Here is a 20,550-nt window from a genome sequence, read left to right on the forward strand (position 1 = left end):
TGGAAATCCACTTATTTTTCCTTTTTTTTCTTGCTTTATCTGCTAAAGTTTGAAATGTCTAGCTACCTAGTTTATAAGTTGCTTCACTCACTTTGATATTAAACGGATTGCTATGGGTAACAACTGGACCCAATGGAGTTGTGTGGATATACGAGAAAATGCAGGTTTTGGCCTCTCTGTTTTCACTTGATTAATTTTCTTAACTTTTTTTTTTTAAACTGTATTGAACTTTTTGACACTATGACAGACATAACAGAAAGTGCACATGCATTTATATAATCTGAAAATAAATTTCACCTTATTTTGAAATCTCTTGAAGATTCTGGCCCTTATTGAATTTTTATCTAGCCATTTTACAATATATTGTCCAGTGCCCAACAGTTTTCCACTTTTCAAATCTTCATTTTCTGATTCACAGTTGAAACTTTAATCTCATAATTATATGGCTGGAATTTAGGCATAATTAGACTGCCTCTGTCTGCAACTATTAAAGAATATGCAATTTTTTAAAATTTGTATTAGATCATGGGTAAAATTTGGACTTTTTTTCTCCCAACAAATTCATGACTGTTGTATGGTGCACACTTGATTTTGTACCTGAATTCAGTATTTAAATGACAGGAAGAAGAGTGAATTACTAACATGTCCTGTTCCTTTTTTTTCTCTCCTCTATTTATCTTAACCCCCATCCCTCCTCTCTAGTTTGGTGGTGAGGACAGAAGAGTAGGCAGTAGGACTATCTATGTTGGTCATCGGCCGTGTCCTGCCAATGAAGTTTTCATCCCACCCAAGTTCTGTGATAACAGGATTGTGTCCTCGAAGGTAAAAACATTACACTCCCATGCATTTGCCAGGGCTCCAGTCTGGCAATGCACCAAGACTTTTGTTTGTTCCTAAGCTTGTGTTATGTTTTATCTACCTGTAGGCAGTTTTTTTATTTAACACTTGCAAAATGAACTCTTGAACAGTCATCAGCATTCCAGTGGCTTCCTTCCTTTGTTTCCTGTTCCGACTGCTTCTCCTCATACTTGTCTTGGCTCCCAATGGAAGGCGATTATTTGTCTGTCAGTGAAGCACAGACTGTGGCAAGGAAATACATGGCTGCTATTAATGTACTGGAACGGTGGGCAATTCAGGCTTCCCCTGGGCTCTGACTACAACCCCCCTTCTTCACCACCCAAGTCTTACTCTACCTGTTAGTTCTGTGTCAACAGCAGGCTTGGGAAAGTACTGACTGACTGGCTTTGAATATCTAAAGTGAAAGTGATCAGGGGAAGCAAGTGAAGTGATAATAAAATGGCTCTAGGATTTATAGTGATGCAGCGCATCTCAGCGAGGAAGGGTCAATCTATTGGTTTCTGCCAGTATGTCAGGGTAAGCAATCTTTAATTACCCCAGCTGCAGTGTTTATTCTCCCTTGTGCCTCTGCTCTTCCTGTTTCTTTCCAGCAGTGTCCAATCTCTGCCTCTTCTCTCATGTTCTCATTGCACCTGCACCCTCCAACCTCTCTTTCTCGTTGCTTTCACCCTCTTTACTTCTTAGCGAAATGAGATATCCATTCTGCTCGTGTGGCATTTCAACACTATCCCCATGCACTCCACAAAAAAGGGCTTTATTCTTGTTTCTGTGCAAAGCTGTGTAGACGTGCTTTGTTATTGACACAAGGTTACCAGCGGGGTATCGTTGAGAGGTCTCTCAGGGAGTTTTGCAGATAAGTGTTGCTTCAGCGCCGATGATATCAACAGTCATGGCCACTTAAAAAAAAAAAAAGAAAACACAAAAACAGTCACCCACCTCGTAAGTTCATTGACTCTGCATTCAAGGGTAGCCAAATATAAGAGATACATATCTAATCTGAATCAGTGGAATACCTGTGGTCCCCCAAGGCCTGTCTCCCTAGTTGGTGCAAAGAACAGAGACTATAAGCTATTGAAGTTGCCTTCCTATTTTCCTTCCCCAGCTCAAACAGAATAAACAAATGTTTTTACATATGTGCTTCCTCTTTTCTCCCCCAACAGTATACAGTATGGAACTTTCTACCAAAGAACCTGTTTGAACAATTTAGAAGAATTGCCAATTTCTACTTCCTTATCATCTTCCTGGTGCAGGTAAGGGCAAGCTTTGTCTGTCTGCCAACTCAAACAGTGATAAGTGATATAATCTTTTTAAAATAAGGACTTCGTGGGTGCCTTTTGTTTATTTGATGGTGTTAATTTGTAGTCAGGTCCTCCGTATGAAGGTTAGTTTCGGGCCGCATTATGTTTTTTTTTAAATTAAGTCTGAATAGATCAGTGTAAGTGATCGACATGCTGACTGTGTTGCCTGCATAAAAAAGGGGTGTGAGAAACTACATCCATGTGCATGTAGCCATAGCAGGTGTGCAATAGTAACAGGATAAGTGTGTGTACAATTATAACAGATGTGAAACTGCTCTACCTTATTTCCTTACTGGGCGTGTTCATTTGCGTGAACTGCAGAAAGTCAAAAAAAAAGTTTATATTGAAGGCACACTGATCAGTACAATTGGTCATGTTTAAATGCCTTGCTTTACTACGCTCCCTTACACCCTGCTCAGGTTATAGCGTTATGCACAGTCTGTCATTTAATCCTGTTTATAACTTTCAAAGAACATGAAAAATTCAGCATTATGGCACGTCATCAGCAGTTTAATTCAACTAACTCATTCATCCAAGACCTGGTCTCACATGGTTTTCAAGTAAAACGGAAAGAAATTTGAATAGTTGAAAGTTGCTTCTCACTTTGTCTGAGAAGCCCATTTTAACAGGTTTGTAGTACTCTCATGCTAATCCCTGAATTTCTTTTTGTGTCACTGTTTCCTTGGTTTGTCTTGTCCGTGCTTAATTACTGGAAACTGAACTGGTTGAGGACGCTAACTAATAGACTTCATCTGTACTCTTAAATGACTTCTCTCCTCTCTGAAGATTTGTTATATACATCTGCTTTTGCTCTTCCATTACCTCTTCCTAATGATCCATTTTTGTGGTCCATGGAAATGGAAACTAACTGGTTTCCTTTTAGCGATAACCTAAACTATGGCAGCAAAGGAGCCGTCTAGTGTAAACAGGTGCTCGTTTTAGACCTTGTCAAGAAGGAAGTCCTTTCTCTCGTCATGGACTCTGAGCTTCTGTTCCCAGAAACCCAATGTTTCAGTGTCAGAAATGAGATTAATCTCAAACAATATCACATTAAGTGTAATATTCATTTCCCCCAGCCTTTCTTCTCTAAGTTGTCTGGATTAATTCTATATTATATATATTATTCTGTATTCTGTCTTAGCTAATGCGTATGAATGCTGAATTTTTAATTTTTATTGTATGGAATTAATGTGAGAAGAATCAATGTATGTATGTGAATATGAGGAATTTCTACCTGTGATGTGTTCATTTTACAATGTTTGTGTGTGAATAAATGTATATGTGTGTGTGAGCTTGCGGATGTTATGTATGAGTCAGTGGGTGTCCTGGGTGTTTACCCAAGCTGCAGTGTGGTTGGCATTTCTCCACTAATCCAGTTTCACTTGAGGGGTTCCTTATCCTAACCACTCAGTCTTTCCTATGCAGCTTGCTATTATATTAGATAGTGTGAAACAGGTACACAGATTGTGCGCTCATTTTGCACTTGCATCTTACAGACAGAAATAAACCTTCACATTTCCCCCGAGAGGCTTAATGCAAATACTCTACCAACAACTAAATGTCATGCATCCTCCAACTCTGTTCTATCCTCCTTTTGTCTCACATTGTCATTTGGTGTCTTTCTTTCTGTCTTTCTGTCTCACATAACCTCCAATTCGCTGCAGCGCTGCACTGCTGACGTCAGCAGCCAGGAAGCCCTCTGTACATCTGAGTGCCACAAATAGACACAGGCTGATAAAAAAGCACCACTCTCCTATAAATAGCCCTGCGTGTCTTTGCTTGAATTTGATTGAATGGGAATAGAGCACTGTGAGAGAGTGGGAGAAATGGTGTTGAGAGGGTGAGAGAAAAGGAGAGACCGAGGAGGGTGGAAAAAAAAAAGAGAGGATGAAGGGGTGGGAGGATGCGAGGACCCACTCCTTTGGGACCCCGGGGAACTGCTGTCTGTCTCTCACTCTGACACACTTCCCGGCTCAGATGAAGGGCTTTCTGCTGCCCCGTTCTGCTGCTGTGATATCACACCAGCACATCAGCAGCAGTACACTCTTATTGCTGTGATTTTTTTCTTTTTTTTTTGGCTTTGCATTTGGTGCAGTGGAGGCAAGTGTGTATAAAGTTGGTGGCGGTTGTTCTTAATGGGTGCAGATGAATTGATAAAAGGTTGAGTATATGAATGTTTTATTTTTCTTAGGGGTAGCTGTGTATATAGTGACGTTCTGCTATACTTAAATTGCCACTGAGCCATTGCTGTTGTATAAGTAGAGGCACACGTGCTTTCCAAAAATGTTCCAAGAATTTGTCCATGATATTCCTGACAATGGATACGTTGTGCTGAGTGAGATCAAACTGCATGTATGTTCAGAAACCACCTGGGGCTACACAACCTTGATGTTTTTAAATCACCAAAACAAGGAAGCACCACTTAGTGGTTTTAGTATTAAACACAAATAAATTTTTTTTTTAATTATAGCTAAACAGCAAAAATAGTTTAAGCAGGTTTAATATAGATGCATTAAATTTCAGTAAAAAACCCGTCTGTTCCAAAAATGGAGGCTGTCCTAGATACAGCTATGTCTTCGAGGCCTGTCAAGTGATTTGAAATTGTATTATAGTGTGGGATTAAGGTTGTTTTGTGTGGGTTTTGTTGATGAACAGATAAAATGCCACCATCAGCTCTTTCTTTTTTAGTCCTCTATTGAACAGTGGCTAAGGATAAATCAAAATCAAACAACTCTGAGGCTGAAAGTTGGCTTTGTAAAGCATTTTCTTTATACTGTGGTAAACCTTTGCTGGGTTTTGCCATCTGGCTGCTGCATCAGAGAGACGTTAGTTTCTATTTTTCTTTCTGTGATCAGACAAATCTAAATCCAGTCATGTGAACAAGAGGTGATGGACATTAAAGGGGGCCTATTATACTCATGTTCAACTCCATATTTTTATTACTGATCTCTACTAGTTTAGCATTTCATAATTCAAAGCTCAAAATAACTTGCAATCTTATACTGGGCATTGGTGCAAATCCTTAGGTTACCCACTATCTCAAACAAGCTGATTTAGCTCATCTGCCTTTAGGGGTCACCTTCTCTTTAGTCCAGTTCTCATTGGCTGCTTTTCTCAAGAGACACTTTCATGACTGTGTAGCTATCTAGTCTTAAGATCTAAAGATTCTTGAAAGTATACCCCCAAATACTCTTGAATGATTGCTGGCTCTCCAACACATCAGGCCACTGCGGCAATATTAATACTTTTGTCTCACCAGAATAGCTACAAACATAATGCACTACTCTAAATCTTCAAATGGTGGAGGTGAACTTGTCTGTCTCTGCTTTGTAATTGATTTATCCTTTAATGAACTGTAATCACAGTAAGGTTCGGATGGATTTCTAGTGCACTGCCCTTGTACTTTTATGAGTGTGTTTTTGAATGGGTAAAGTATGTGGATCTGTGTTTGTGTCAGACAGTGCTTACTAAGTTTGCTGCCATTTTTATTTAATTTTCAGTTCAAGTGCAGTTGAGGAACACTGGAGACTGCATCAAAACATATCCTACTTGAGCCGATGTCTATCTGACACTTTGTAATGCTCCTGGTCAGAATATGAATGAGCTGTATGTGCTGTAACATCCAGTCTGGCTCATGGGGAGCCCAACTGCATTCTGCAGGATCAGAAATGCAAGCGTAAATCCTTCTGATAGGTTTAGGTGACATAAACACAAAGAGCTTTCTGTTTGCTGAGATTTTAGCTGGGTGCCTTGTGAGCCACTGCTCTTAAGCTGGATGTTTACCTGATCCTCACATTCTTATTACATACATGACTTATAAATGCAAAAAACCAAGTCTGATCCCCATACTCTACCTCTAGATTCTCTCACGAAATCCTCAGGCAGGTAAGGTCGGTTTGTCAAAGCTTTCTGCTGGCCCTCTTCCATGCCTTGGCAGAGACACAGTAGTGTTGGAATGCCTGCAGATTAAGCACTCTATCCCTGGCTCACTTGATTAAAAGTTCCGTGGTCCAGAACCTCCTTCTCTCCCCTCCAAAATGTAAATGTCTCCCTTGTGTTCCCTACTGATGAACAAATATGGGAAGTAGTAGAAAAGGACTACACCCTGCATTTAGAGGGCCTGCCTCATCATGCAAACCGTTACCACACATTGCTGCTGTAGGAGGACTCTGTAGTGATGTATGTAATACATTGGCATTGAAACAAAAAAGCATATGTTTATTGCTGAGCGTTAACATTGCGTTTCTCTTTTTCTTCTTCCTATTAGGTGATAGTGGATACCCCCACCAGCCCAGTCACCAGTGGCCTACCATTATTTTTTGTGATTACAGTAACTGCTATCAAGCAGGTAAGATATGTTCCTAATGAGAGTAAGTTTTGGTAGCAGTCACTTTATTGTGATTTTGTTTTTGTTTTTTTAAAATAGCCGTGTCTTATTGTCCTCCTTCTCTGTATAACACAGCCCCCCTTTCTTCATAACTGCCTTGGTGTGATTTTTGTGTAAAGTACGTGCCTAATGCTCTCTTGGGTTTTGTATTAATGTGCTCTGCTGGTGAATTCTGATTGGGGTGTAGATGAAATAGCCTCTAGGGGAGTGTTAGCAAATGAAGAGAGAGAGAGTCTATTTCAGAGGTACAAATTATCAAGGGGAGTATCTGTTTCTTTGACTCTATTGCTTCCCTGTCCCAGCTTTAGATGTATTGTTTTAAGATTGGCTTTTTAGTTAGTCTACAGCTGCGGCTTTGAAATGCACAATAATGGGTGGATTTCCTTACAATAATATATGGGGTGCACTGATAACACATGTCCGTGTTCATTCACGGTAGTGCTGTTAGTATATTTTTTCACACTGGTTTATACTGTGGAGTTCTGTGAACAAGGCTCAGGCAGTTCCTCCACACATAAAGACGGTGAATGAGATGGTGAAGATAAGGTGTTACTCATGCTTAAATAGGTCTTTCCTCTCGGGCTGTATACTTCCTGCCAGAAAGTTTGGAAAAATAATTTCAAACTGACTTTTGAACTAAACTGAGTCCAGGATGAAGGAGAGGGATGATCCTATTATTGCAAACTGAGTGTGGCAAAGCACTGGCAACAGAAAAGGACGATATAACACATGGAAAAGAATAACGAGAAGCCCGTTAAGAACTAAATGATTCTCGATAACCTTATATAAAATGTTCATGTATTTAAGTGAAATTTTTGTTTAACAGAGACCAAGACCTCATATTTTTGGTTGTGTGAACTAATTTATATGGCAGATGCTTCATTATTGTTTGTATTTTTGACTGAAAAATTATATGGATAATAATAATAATAGGAATAAGAATCTTTGCATCACTAAACCAGACTTGATCCTCCTATTATCCTGTAATCCTGCTTTTTGGCTCACACTCAGCCTTGGCACACATTTTGGTTTACCCCTCTATTCTCATCTCCTCCATATCCATCACTATCTTAGAGACCTCATAAAGTCCACACTTGGTTTTGTGGCTCTTGCTGCTGCAGCCTTTGAAATTATCTTTTTACCTGACTCAGTATTATTTCATTTTATACTGTTTCTCTGCACTGCTGGACAATCACCATCTCATTCTGCTGCTGTAGGCACTTCTATACGTAATGATGACATGCTGGATGTGGAAATTTAATTGTATGAATTGACATTCATGTTTTATACTCTTCCATGGAAATGACGGATGCCGCTTGTAGTCTGCTGAAACTTCTTTCACCATTAAGAAGCCGTAAAACATTCAGGGAACACCCCTTAGTTTGACAGCTAGTGCTGTACTGTGTGCCTTTTTATTCTGACATCAGTTATAACTGTCAGTGTCCCATAGGTACAGATGTCACGGAAAAGGTTTCTACTTTTTGTTGTGCTAAGCAATGCTATTTTGATTTTGATATATTGCCACAGGGATATGAGGACTGGCTGCGGCACAAGGCTGACAATGAGGTGAATAAGTACCGAGTGACAGTGCTTGAAGATGGCCGGAGGATACAAAAAGAGAGTGAGAAGATCAAGGTACTTTGTAGCAGCAGATGCATCCTAGCTGAAGTGAAAAATAAAATAATTCCTCCAATATATATGCAGAGAAAGGCTGCTGGCAGCTATACAGGACTTTTTGGGATATATGCACAAGGGAGAACATAGTCTCCTGAGCTGATCTGATGCTCAGACATGTTTGTAAAGGCAACTTATTTATCCAGTGCATTCTACTTTTAAAGACCTATAGTTGGCTGGCTCACTTTAAGTAGCTTTCAGGATTTTAAAATGAACAAATTTTGTATTTGGTCATCTTTTATTTATTTATTTAACTTTATTACGGTAGAGATCTGCTCGTACAGCTGACACCACTCGGCATACAGCTGTCAATACCAAAGCTTTGTTATGTGTTGTTTATGCGTTGTATAAAACAGCTGTTCCCAGCACAGGAGCCAACATAAGCTTACTGCTAGCTACTTTTGCTAAAATAAACATTTAAAATACAGGCAGGTTTTTGTCACTGCTTGGCAGTCCAAACCTGAGCTCAAAGAAGATTATGGATTGTTCTTGTTTTCACTTTTAGTATCTGGGTTTTTACTCACTGATCACAACAACTTCACAGGGACCTGGCAGTCATATGTATTTATAAGTCTTCTTAGTGATAAAAGTAATTTAAAGTTGTTTGAACTTCTGCCATTCATCCTGTGCGCGATTCTTCTGAAAAGAGGGAGAAAGCACACCGTGTCTTCACAAATGGTCTTTGGTTGTGTTTCTCTAGGTGGGAGATGTTTTGGAGGTGGAGGAAGACGAGACCTTTCCCTGTGATTTAATATTGCTGCAGTCTAGCCGAGATGATGGCACATGTTTTGTTACCACAGCAAGTCTGGATGGAGAATCGAATCATAAAGTAAGATAAGTGTATTACTTTTCAATCGTTTTGCATAGAAGAATTTGAATTAAAAGTAGTTCCAGATGAAGTTATAGTTAATGTGCGTTCATTTGATTAATATTAGGTAATAAGAGAGGAGGAGTGGATGTAGAAGAACAGTAAAGAATGCATTTGCACTTGCCTAGATACATGTTAAAATAATTGTGTAGTTATAATTCAGGGAATCTTGATTTATTTTCATTGAATGCTGGTCTCACTTTAAAGAGGTTTCACTTTTGTTTAGTTGCCAAAATTGTGTTCCTGTCTGTTTGTGCTCGAGTGTATTGGTATTTTTTTCCTTCTTAATTTTCCGTTTTGTGTGTGAGTGAGAAGCAGTGGAAGTTAAAGCGATCAATGACCTAAGTTGGTCACAGCTCACGCTATTTCTCGGTCTGCCTCTTCTACTTGTCCAGACACACTACACAGTGCCAGACACAGAGCGCGATGTGGAATCTCTCAACGCCACCATTGAGTGCGAACAGCCACAGCCTGACCTTTACAAGTAGGCAATCATCATGTGGTCCCAACGGATTTACACTACAAGCATGTGGTGCTTGTGATCTGCTGAGGAGTGGATTAACTTAATGCCAGATTTAAAAAAATGTCTTCAATCACTCTGATATTAACATGCAGATTGTTTTAAAAAAAAATGTTTCGGCAAGCCATAGTGCATTTATGGGATAATAACTTGGTCTCTCCAAGACGAACTTAATTCTTACTTAAGTGTAGTTCTATGTCTAAAGACAATATGTCTATATAGGTCAACTTTGGGGCAAGCAGTGAAACTATTATAATTTAAAATCATACCTGAAGATGAAGGCGTGAATATTCCGAGCTAATGAAAGTGACAATATGGCTGACTACAAGTATTAGGCAGTACTCTAAACTTCTAGATTTTAAGGTCAATGAATATTTAGCTTTGAGTAATTAATGAACTCAGAAAAGATTCGAATACCTCAAGTTCAGATCTCTTCCACTCTTAACACAATAGTTGCTCACAAATCACTTCATCTGTTTGAGCATATGCCGTTGTGTTCCAGGTTTGTCGGTCGTATGCACATCTACAAAAACAATGAGGAGCCTTCGCTAAGGTGAGAGCACTCGTGTCCAACCAAGTCTGCATAGTTTAAAGAAACAAAATCTAAACAGTTGTTTATTTGTTTCCCTTTACATAACCAGCAAATCATTATTTCATTGATCCTTTATAGCAGTCAAGCATTAAAATAAAAACAGACTGGCAGGGATTTAGCCACTGCTTCCAAAGCACTCCCACAGGCATTTATCATTGACTGCTTTGTAATGACCATATAAACAAATGCCAGTGTCCTTCTCAAGAACACTGGAACTGGTGTGAGCCCAGACTGCAGGCATACTGTGTACTGTCACTGCGTATATTAGAGTGGATGCCAGCTTCCCTGCCAGGTTTCCATTTAGAGGATAGAGAGGTGTGGATTCCACAGCAACTGTATGACTAAATAGGTGGATCTACTGATGTGATTGTGCAGGTCACTGGGCCCAGAAAACCTCCTGCTGAAAGGAGCAACTTTAAAGAACACTCAAAGCATCTGTGGTAAGTCAATAATAGCTTTTTTACTGGTACCATATTAAAGATGGCTCGATATCTTAAAGACTGATGTCTTTTCTTATTTTCTTTTTTAAGGTGTTGCAGTTTACACCGGCATGGAGACAAAGATGGCTCTTAACTACCAAGGAAAATCTCAGAAACGCTCTGTTGTGGAAAAGTAAGTTTACAGGGAAAAACAATATGTATAAAACAAGTCTAAAAAATACATTTGATACTCACTAATTTGAGTTTTTATGTCTACAGGTCTATCAATGCCTTCCTTTTGGTTTACCTTTGCATATTAGTGAGCAAGGCCTTAGTGTGTACTACACTTAAGTATGTATGGCAGAGCAAGCCTGGACAGGATGAGCCCTGGTACAACGAGAAAACTCTGAAAGAAAAGGAAACCAATCTGGTGAGTTTGCATTTTAGAAAACTAATGAAAACAAACATTATAGGAAAAAAAAGGAAAAGTGACTGAGGAAAATAAAACATGTCTAAAGCAGAACTAGAAGAACAGCTGTTGCAAGAAAAATGGCTAATATGGCTTGTTAGATAAGTTTCATCATACTGTTATTGTGTACTTCATACATACATACATACTGAGGCCTATGTTAATTCAATAGTAATTATTATAATCCTTAAAGGGCTGCTGAGGGAACTCTATACATAGTTTTAAAGTTCTTATAAAATGAGCAAAATGGCCACTGTTGCCATATGATGTAGTCCGTTTCATGTCATCTGTTAACCTTCTGCTTTAGCCCGCATTCAACATTGTGACTGCCATTTCCTCATTTTTGTTGCAAGTATAAACAGTGACGTCTAGGACTGCAGAATGGTTTCTTAGAATTGCTTAGGTTATGGAGAAAATGATGCAAACCGCAACTCACTCTTTCTCTCTCTATACATATAAATACAGTGTGTATATATATCTCTCTATATATGTGTAAATATATTATGTGCCTCTTTGTTTTTTTACCAACAGTACCTTAACATGTTCACCGACTTCCTGTCCTTCATGGTGCTCTTCAACTTCATCATTCCAGTGTCCATGTATGTGACCGTTGAAATGCAGAAGTTTTTGGGATCGTTTTTCATATCCTGGGATAAAGATTTCTTTGACAGTGAAATTGAGGAAGGGGCACTGGTCAACACCTCGGACCTCAATGAAGAGCTGGGACAGGTCAGAAATATCTGTCATTATGCTTTCTGTAAACTCTGCATTTCTGTGTCCAAAAATTTTCAATTATATTAACTAAATTCCTCTATTGTTTATAAAAACTCTAAAGCTTTTCCTGAACATTTCATCTCCAGCATCTCTGAACGATGTCCAGATGTAATCTGTAGAACAATCACTAGCACTATGATGTAGTTTTCCATCCAAACAAGTTTATATTTTATACTGAATTTTGTGTATTTTAAAAAGCAAAACTTCTACCCGAGACTAATGTAAGTGCTTCTTTAAAATGAATTTTCCTTGTTTCATTTTTATTATGGCACTGCTGACTTAAAGGGCGCTGCCATAGATCAGTCACACTTGGTTTGCCAGATGATTATTTGAGTTAAAGGTGATGCTCCGTTAAACTGATTAATGCAGTGTAATTTCCTCCGGGAAGTAATTGCCTAAAATTATTGTTGGAGGCTTTTAAACGAGAAACTGAATTCTTATGGTTTTGGAAGTGTATGTCATTTTTATTTTCATGTTGCCTGTAGGTGGAGTACGTCTTCACAGACAAGACGGGGACCCTAACTCAGAATAACATGGAGTTCATAGAGTGCTGCATTGATGGCCACCAATACAAGTACAGGGATGCGAGCTCGGAAGTGGACGGATTCTGCGTTACAGATGGACCTATGAACACAGTACAACAGAAAGCTGGCAGGGTGAGTGTTGTGGTGTCCCGCCATCTGTTGTAAAAGTCATACAAGGATTAACATATGGCCATTACATAGCTCGATGCCCAGAAAGGCCCTTTATTGGTCACCCTGGTACATTCTCCTTGACATGTCGACATATGCGCTATAACATAGCGGAGGGAAGGAGCTGCATGCTCCTGACACGAGTGCTTGATAACACTTCACAGACTATTGCACTTAATTACTTGTGCTGATAAGGGGTCAGTTTGGTTATAAATTCTAGGCGTTATCCAAACTCCAGCTACTGTATATAGCTCCTTGTTTGGTTGTTAATAATTAAGTAAAAAAAAGATTTATGAATTTATTTTAAGGTTTATGAATGAATTTTCTACTTGTAAAGCCCTACATTTTTTTTTAAACAGTATTAAGCCACGTTTACGTAATTTTCATAGGAAAGGGAAGAGCTGTTTCTGCGTGCCCTGTGCCTGTGCCACACAGTCCAGGTAAAGGAGTCTACAGAGCAGGGTCAAGGTCAAGATGGACGGATAGACCAGGTGGATGGATTAATGGTAGATGGACAAGTGGTCCCTCCACTGCAGGAGCAGAGGGGCTTTATAGCCTCCTCACCTGATGAGATTGCTTTGGTCCAGGGTGCAATGAGGTAAGAGGTTGGGTGTCATGACTCAGTGATTTCAGGTGGCTATTTGACAAGCACACAGTTGGAATTGATAAACCTAAGGAAAATGTAACTGGTATAATTTCGTTATAATATTTATTGAGAACATAAAAGCCATTTGTGTTTTGATTTGTCTCGATCTCAGGTACGGCTTCACATTTCTTGGCCTCGAAAGTAAAACCATGAAAATTCTCAACAGGACAAATGACGTTGAAATGTAAGTTAGTCATTTCTTGGAATGTCTTTTCTTTTTTTAAAATCTCAGTTATTGTTTGTATTTAAATTACATCTTTTATTTCCTCTGCGTACATCCTTTAGGTATGAATTGCTTCATGTGTTGAACTTTGACCCTGTCAGAAGGCGAATGAGTGTAATCGTCAGATCAATATCAGGTGAGCTTAAGGTTACTGTCAACGTTATTGGAATGCTAATAAAATAGCGTTGGCCAGCACATCCCTGATGCTGGGTGTCTGTATAATAGTGTGTTTTTCGTGCCCAGGTGAAACACTGCTCTTTTGTAAGGGAGCCGACTCCTCCATCTTCCCCCGAGTCAAACAGGAGGAAGTTGAAAAGATACGCATGCATGTGGAGCGTAATGCAACAGTACGTGGTGGAAAACATCTCGTTTTCCTAAATTTCCAACTGTTGGAATGATTTCATTGCATAACATTTTGGCTTTTATAACATCAGCTGCTATTTTACTGTTTAGGATGGTTACCGGACACTGTGTGTGGCCTACAAACATCTTACTGCTGAGGAGTATGACCAGGTAGATTCAGGATTAAGGGAAGCTAGACTGGCTCTGCAGGACAGAGAGGAGAAGCTCATGGCTGTTTACAACCAAGTGGAGACTGGAATGAATCTAATTGGAGCTACTGCTGTTGAAGATCGGTGGGTGCTCACACAAAATGTATAACTGTGATGCTCTTAATTGTGAAACTGCTGTGTTGAAACCCCAAATATGTTGATTCTGTTCATCTGGACGTAGTTTTTCGTGTTGAAACCTGCTGAATATCCTTAAATCCACATACTTGTGCTGTTCTTGCCCCTTAATAAACATCAGTGCCAAAAGGAAGAGGAGTGAGTGCAAAAGCACAAAAAGGAGTGCAAAAGCCTGTGATGAGCATATCACCAAGCCTTGTCTGGACTTGCTCTTTGTTATGTTGCTGCAATGAGTTAATTCCTCCCTTTGGGGATGTTTTAAATGTCATCAACTGTCACTTTTTTCCACCATGTATGACTTTGGCTTTCTATTTTCATCTGATTAGTTTGATATCAGCTAAAAGCCCTTCTTTTTAGAGCGTTTTAATTTAAGCTCACACTGCCATCTTGTGGTTAAGTTGTGACCTACAATCAAAGATTCCAGCTTTTAAAAATAGACTGCATAAATTGCAAAAGTTTAGGTCTAAAACACATGCATTGCCTATAACAAAGGAAGTAAACATATTCCTGAATCACCATTTATTCATCATTTAATACACAAACACTCACACTTTTAAAGGACCACGCCTTCCCAAACCATTATGACATGAAATTTGGTAATTTAGCTTAGCTTTTTTTTTGTTTTGGTTTAATTGTAGGCATTCTTGCTGCTAGTAGTCATAATGATCCTTTTCTATTTATTATTCTACAGTCTTCAAGAGGAGGCAGCAGAGACTATGGAGGCTCTGCAGGGAGCAGGTATTAAAGTGTGGGTCTTAACAGGAGACAAGATGGAGACGGCCAAATCCACCTGCTATGCTTGCAGATTGTTCAAGAGGAACACAGAGCTGTTGGAGCTAACAGTGCGTACTCTAGAGTCTCCAGGAAAAAGGCGTGAGGACCGACTGCATGACCTCTTGCTCGAGTACCACAAGAAAACTGTACAGGATGCACCACCAGCAAAGACATGTGTTGCCAGGTTGGCACCTTAGATTACAAAAGCCTGTGTGCTATGTACTGACATTATTCTGATTTTTATTTATTTTTTTGGCTTTTTATTAGGGGGTTGTGGGGCAATAGTTTAAAAAAAAACAAAAACATTAGTAACAATTAAACTATTTTGTCTACTCTGTATTGCAGGAATTGGTCCAGCCAGGATTATGGTTTTATAGTAGATGGAGCCACTCTGTCGATGGTGCTCAACTCATCCTCTGAAAACAACTTACATGACTATAAGGACCTATTTCTACAGATATGTCAAAACTGCACGTCTGTGCTCTGCTGCCGCATGGCTCCCTTACAAAAGGCACAGGTCAGAACAGTGATTTAATAAGCTGAGAAATAAAACTGAATTGATTTCTTTCACGGTGAAAGATTATTTCTGATTTTATTCAGCTGTTGTGCCTCTGTATCAATCTATCTATAGATAGTTAAAATGGTGAAGAACTCCAAAGGCAGCCCAATCACCCTTTCCATTGGAGATGGAGCCAATGATGTCAGCATGATTTTGGAAGCTCATGTAGGCATTGGTAAGAAATGTGATGATGTGATGCTGAAGCTGATTTAGCCATCTTTAATTACTCTTCTATGTGTAGTGGAGTGCAGAAATGTGTAATTTGTTTTGGGCCTTGGTGTTTCAGGCATTAAGGGGAAAGAGGGTCGACAGGCGGTGAGGAACAGTGATTATGCCATCCCCAAACTGAAGCACCTCAAGAAACTTTTGTTGGGACATGGGCATCTCTACTATGTTCGCATTGCACACCTGGTGCAGTATTTCTTTTATAAGGTAAGTGGAGATTCTGTGTCCAGGAGCACTAGGAGCACCCACTAGAGCCTGACAGATATATTGTTTGACTGATATTAGCTTTTTGCTGATATGTCAGTATCAGCATAACATGACCATAATATGGGTCTCAATGTTTTCCACCAGTTGTAACTTCCCCTTTGTGAAAACACATGTTTGGAATGCTACAAACACAACGATCAGGTGCTCAGAGTGTAAATGACTAATCAGCATCTTGATTTGGAAATAAAACAAGCTAATGTTTAACCTGCATGGTTACATTTTGTCAGATAAAAAAAGGTTTGTGATATATGTGGGCATTTCGTGTGCCTGAATGAAAAGAAATATTGACCCATACATTGGATTTGTAAATCAGTAAATACCAGTTTCAATCTTAAAAATCCTATATTGGTCAACATCTAGTACCCACCAAAAGCCATTTGGTATCTTTACACTGGTGCAGTGGTTAGCACTGTCACCTCACAACAAGAAGATTCTGTGTTTGGATCCACTGGCTGACTGGAGTTTGCATGTTCTCCCTGCTTGTGCGTGGCCTCTCACTGTATACATTGGCTTTCCCACAATCTAAATTGGCAGGTGTGAACGTGAGCACGAGTGATTGTCTCTTTTTGTCAGTCTAGCCATAGACCGACAACCTTTAGCTCCACCGCAATCCTGAATCCTTGATAAGCAGAAGGAAATGGATGGATACACACACGCTCATACACATATAGTCTTACATGCGAGACTGATTTTTTTAGGTTGAACTCTGTATGACCCTGTTTTCATTCTCTGTTCGCCTGCAGAATCTTTGCTTCATCTTACCACAGTTTTTGTACCAGTTCTTCTGCGGCTGTTCCCAGCAAGTAAGTATATCTAATTGAGGTTCAAAGACATTCTGAACATGAAAGGAAGTAGTGTTTCCTAAAATCACACCTCTGTGTGCTCCCGATTGCTCAGCTCTTGTCCTCACAATCCCCTTTCCTCACTGTCCCTGGGATGTATGCACTTTGTTATCGTCATACAATATAAATAGGCAAAACTCATGCCGGTCATGTTGTGCCACCACGAATACACCATGACACAATATGGATATTTTGGAATCCTGGTGGCATTTGTTTGTTTTCCTAGTCTTAGAAAAAAAAATTAAAATAGGGGAAAAATCTTATGGAAATTCTTTTGAGCACAAGGATTAATTTTATTATTCTTATGACATCTGTCATCCTTTTTAAGATCACCGAGTGATTATATTTTTGTGTGAAAGGTGAAGGTGATTTTCTTTTCTTTTGTTGTTTTTTTTTTTTTTTTTGGTTTCCCCATCATGCCACTGGTCTCTGATATAGATCTTTCACAAGCACATGAAAGATGTATATAAGCTTGCTCATGACGTGCTCTGTGCTCAAGTTATGGTTGTGTGTATGAGTTGTGTCCTCTCTGTGATATTAACCCCTCCTCCTCCTTACCAACCCTTCCCTCGTCAACCTTTCCTCCTGCTCCCATCCTCCCCAGCCCCTGTATGATGCGGCCTATCTGACGATGTACAACATCTGCTTCACCTCTATGCCCATCCTGGCTTACAGTCTTTTCGAACAGCATATTTCCATTGAGATGCTCCTGGAAAATGCTACCCTCTACAGGTAAACTGGGATATAAAAGTAGATGTGCTTGTTATGTTCTGTCCTTTCATCAAAAATCCCACAGTAATGGAGATTAGGAGATTCTTTTCTTAGGTTTTAAATCTAGACTTGGAAGGATTTCTGTGTCTGTGCAACACTTCACTATTTAAAGAATTGGTAACACTATCCGGAGACTAATGTGTTTATTTTGAATTTAGGTACAGAATTATATTGTATACTTTTACTATACAATACAATATTGTTACTAAATAAAGTCCTGGTTTGGGTTCAGGCGTAATTTAAAAGTAAAAAAAAGTAAAAATAAATATTTAATGAACAGGTTACAAAGTTCTTCTGGTGAAGTTGAGTTAACTAATTTTGATGGTAGCTCATTTGTATTTACACAGTAACTTTTTTGGCCACCATTAATATGTTATATAATGGTGTTGTCCTTTTGTGTGATAAACAGGAAATGTTACACAAAGACACAGTAAGTAAATAAATTTGTTAATTTTCCTCTTTCAAATCTTTAGACAAATCGGTAAGAATGCCATGTTACGGTGGGGACCATTTCTCTACTGGACATTACTGGGAGTCTTCCACGGCTTGGTCTTCTTCTTTGGTGTTTGGTTTTTGTTCAGCAACCCAGCCCTGCAGGATAATGGCCAGGTTTGATTTAAATCCACTTCTAAACAGGTTTCATATCTACAGTCTCCTAACTACAACTGCTGATTGTTTTATTGTTTTGACTCTAGGCTTTTGGGAACTGGTCATATGGAACGATTGTATTCACCATCCTTGTTTTCACTGTAACACTAAAGGTAAGCTCTACCCCTGTTTATTTTGACATTTATAAAACGTCTATCATTAGAGTGGACATATGAGTTTGAAGTAGATATTTTGTTAGTCATGTCTTTTGCAAAGTTCTTTTATATGTGTTTTAAAAGATCTCTTACTACTTTCTTTTCTCCAACATTCTAGTTGGCTCTGGATACACGGCACTGGACATGGATAAACCACTTTGTGATATGGGGTTCCCTGGCTTTCTATGTGTTTTTCAGCTTCTTCTGGGGAGGAGTAATATGGTTAGAATTCAACTGAGGATTAAAAAAAACAAAAAAACAAATCTTATTGTAGTCATTTTAGTTGGCCTTTTCATTCTAGTCAAACATGTATCTCCTCCAGACAGTATAAACTGAAGTGTCATCTCTCCCCCAGGCCTTTCCTGAGACAGCAACGGTTATACTTTGTGTTTGCCAACATGCTGAGCTCGGTGTCAGCCTGGCTGGTCATCATCGTGCTCATCCTGCTCAGCCTATTGCCAGAAATCCTCTACGTGGTGCTCCGCAAGCCCCGCGGCCCTTACGCTCGACAGGTAGTGCTATAACTCTCTCTCTCTGTCTCCCTCTCTCTTTTCTCCCCCTCTCTTTCTCTCTCTCCCTTCCCTTTATTCGTTCTTTTCTAATTATTATTTTTGCTAATGGTTATTTTTGTTGATGGAGCATATGTTTAATATATTTTAGGTTGAACTGATAGAGGTTTATGAAGTACTGTTCAGGGAAGGATTTAAATCAAGGAATTTTAATGCGATTGCTGATTGTAACATTTGCATGGCTTTGCTAACATAGAGCAATGCAGATCTTTACAGAGCTGTTTGCCTCTCTTCACACTTCCTTTGCTTTGGTGTTAGATCATTGGGAAGAAGATGGTGGGAGGGGTAAATTACATCTGACCTTATTCAGAAGTGGAAAAAAGACGTTTGAAAGCACAAATATCTGATCTATTACAGCCCTCTGCTGGCTATTTAAAGCATGACGTACATTATGCAGGTTTATATTAGGGGGTCGGTTAGCTTGTCATATATTACGTTGCACATGTTTGCCAAAAGCTAAGAGAGTTTTAAGAGATATGTTTAATGAGAGAAGAAAGGGTTTGAAAAGAAACCTAAAAAAACAAGCCAACCACCCCCAAAACATATTTTGTGTACCAAGAGATAATTTTTTTAAGTGTCTGTGCATCTTTAAAATTATGCCTGTTGTTGAATTATTTCTGAAGGCTGTTTTTATTTAACTTCCACCAGAAGTCTGCCAGAGGCATATTTTGTCATTTCAGTGGGCTCTCTAATGTGTTTGCAAGCAGATGGAAATGATTGGTGGTATTCTTGCTCTTTTCTGTGGGTTTTTTGGTATTGTGTCTAGACTTGATTTTTATTCCTTTTTTGGATGGGGGAGAAGTAATAAACTGAATGAGAAGTTTTGCTCATATTTGTGGAGAGCCACATAACTTGCAGATTTGTACAATATTCAGGACTTGCGTACGTATGGTGCACATATTTTTATTTTTTAGGCTCATTTTTCACCTTTCCTACTTTTCCTACTTTTCCTAACTAGTGCTAATGCTTTGCTCTTTAACACACTCATAACTATCTCACCCTCTTATTTCCTTCTCTCTTACTTCTCTGGACAATCCTCCCTAAAGATGAAACATCGCCTTCCTTCCTCTGGGACATCCACTATCTTCATGTTGTCACAGACCGCTAGCTCTCACAGCTTCTCATGGAGTGACTGAGGTCTCTTTTTCTTTGTCAGCTTTTATACTTCAGAATTTCTGTGTCTGTGCACCACTTGCCTGCTTCCTACTTCTGTGTCCTTCCTCTCCCACTGTTTCGACTCCTTTCTTCACCTATAATAACTCAGGCTGCTGTTTTGTAGATTTTAATAGTCCAATTTGCTTGGACAGATTAGGTCAGACATTTCAAATTTCTGATGTACTGTGTCACATATCAGGAATGCTATCCTTGGAAGGCACCATTTTAAACCTTGACTTGAGGGATTTTCTTTTTTGTGACACTGGGAAGAATGGCACGCTGCCATCTCTTCCAGCAGTGTGGAGTAGGACAGGTTGTCCATGCTAAAAACTTGCTGTTAGTCTGCCATGCTTGTCTGCCTAGTTGTATCAGTCAGTGTCTCCTCCCAGCTGCCTTTGCTGCTCCACTGCCTGCTGCCTTCGCATGTCCAGTCAGGTGGCTGCAGCACATCACAGCATCCAAACGTACCTGCATGAGGC

General features: G+C 39.3%; 1 protein-coding gene across 7 annotated transcripts in view; it reads left to right on the forward strand.

The window, feature by feature from the left end:
• LOC113007858 (ATPase phospholipid transporting 11C (ATP11C blood group)) overlaps nucleotides 1–20,550 on the forward strand; it is a 70,296-nt gene that overhangs the window by 21,550 nt on the left and 28,196 nt on the right. For 5 of the 7 annotated variants that reach the window (XM_026144916.1, XM_026144908.1, XM_026144899.1 and 2 more), the window contains exons 2-28: nucleotides 703–822; nucleotides 2,019–2,108; nucleotides 6,424–6,504; nucleotides 8,071–8,178; nucleotides 8,918–9,046; nucleotides 9,481–9,569; nucleotides 10,108–10,158; nucleotides 10,573–10,637; nucleotides 10,728–10,809; nucleotides 10,896–11,046; nucleotides 11,617–11,814; nucleotides 12,345–12,515; nucleotides 12,941–13,149; nucleotides 13,310–13,381; nucleotides 13,483–13,556; nucleotides 13,664–13,767; nucleotides 13,874–14,055; nucleotides 14,798–15,064; nucleotides 15,226–15,397; nucleotides 15,512–15,614; nucleotides 15,726–15,871; nucleotides 16,675–16,734; nucleotides 17,378–17,505; nucleotides 18,018–18,153; nucleotides 18,240–18,305; nucleotides 18,466–18,569; nucleotides 18,703–18,859. In XM_026144916.1, coding sequence (XP_026000701.1) covers nucleotides 703–822; nucleotides 2,019–2,108; nucleotides 6,424–6,504; nucleotides 8,071–8,178; nucleotides 8,918–9,046; nucleotides 9,481–9,569; nucleotides 10,108–10,158; nucleotides 10,573–10,637; nucleotides 10,728–10,809; nucleotides 10,896–11,046; nucleotides 11,617–11,814; nucleotides 12,345–12,515; nucleotides 12,941–13,149; nucleotides 13,310–13,381; nucleotides 13,483–13,556; nucleotides 13,664–13,767; nucleotides 13,874–14,055; nucleotides 14,798–15,064; nucleotides 15,226–15,397; nucleotides 15,512–15,614; nucleotides 15,726–15,871; nucleotides 16,675–16,734; nucleotides 17,378–17,505; nucleotides 18,018–18,153; nucleotides 18,240–18,305; nucleotides 18,466–18,569; nucleotides 18,703–18,859 — 3,315 coding nt within the window. Of the gene's footprint in view, nucleotides 1–702; nucleotides 823–2,018; nucleotides 2,109–6,423; nucleotides 6,505–8,070; nucleotides 8,179–8,917; nucleotides 9,047–9,480; nucleotides 9,570–10,107; nucleotides 10,159–10,572; nucleotides 10,638–10,727; nucleotides 10,810–10,895; nucleotides 11,047–11,616; nucleotides 11,815–12,344; nucleotides 12,516–12,940; nucleotides 13,150–13,309; nucleotides 13,382–13,482; nucleotides 13,557–13,663; nucleotides 13,768–13,873; nucleotides 14,056–14,797; nucleotides 15,065–15,225; nucleotides 15,398–15,511; nucleotides 15,615–15,725; nucleotides 15,872–16,674; nucleotides 16,735–17,377; nucleotides 17,506–18,017; nucleotides 18,154–18,239; nucleotides 18,306–18,465; nucleotides 18,570–18,702; nucleotides 18,860–19,962; nucleotides 20,054–20,550 lie in introns of all 7 variants that reach the window. The other 2 variants (XM_026144875.1, XM_026144884.1) reach the window with 1 other exon arrangement.

Source organism: Astatotilapia calliptera, chromosome 2 (genome assembly GCF_900246225.1).
Source record: "Astatotilapia calliptera chromosome 2, fAstCal1.2, whole genome shotgun sequence".
Classification (NCBI taxonomy): Eukaryota; Metazoa; Chordata; class Actinopteri; order Cichliformes; family Cichlidae; genus Astatotilapia; species Astatotilapia calliptera.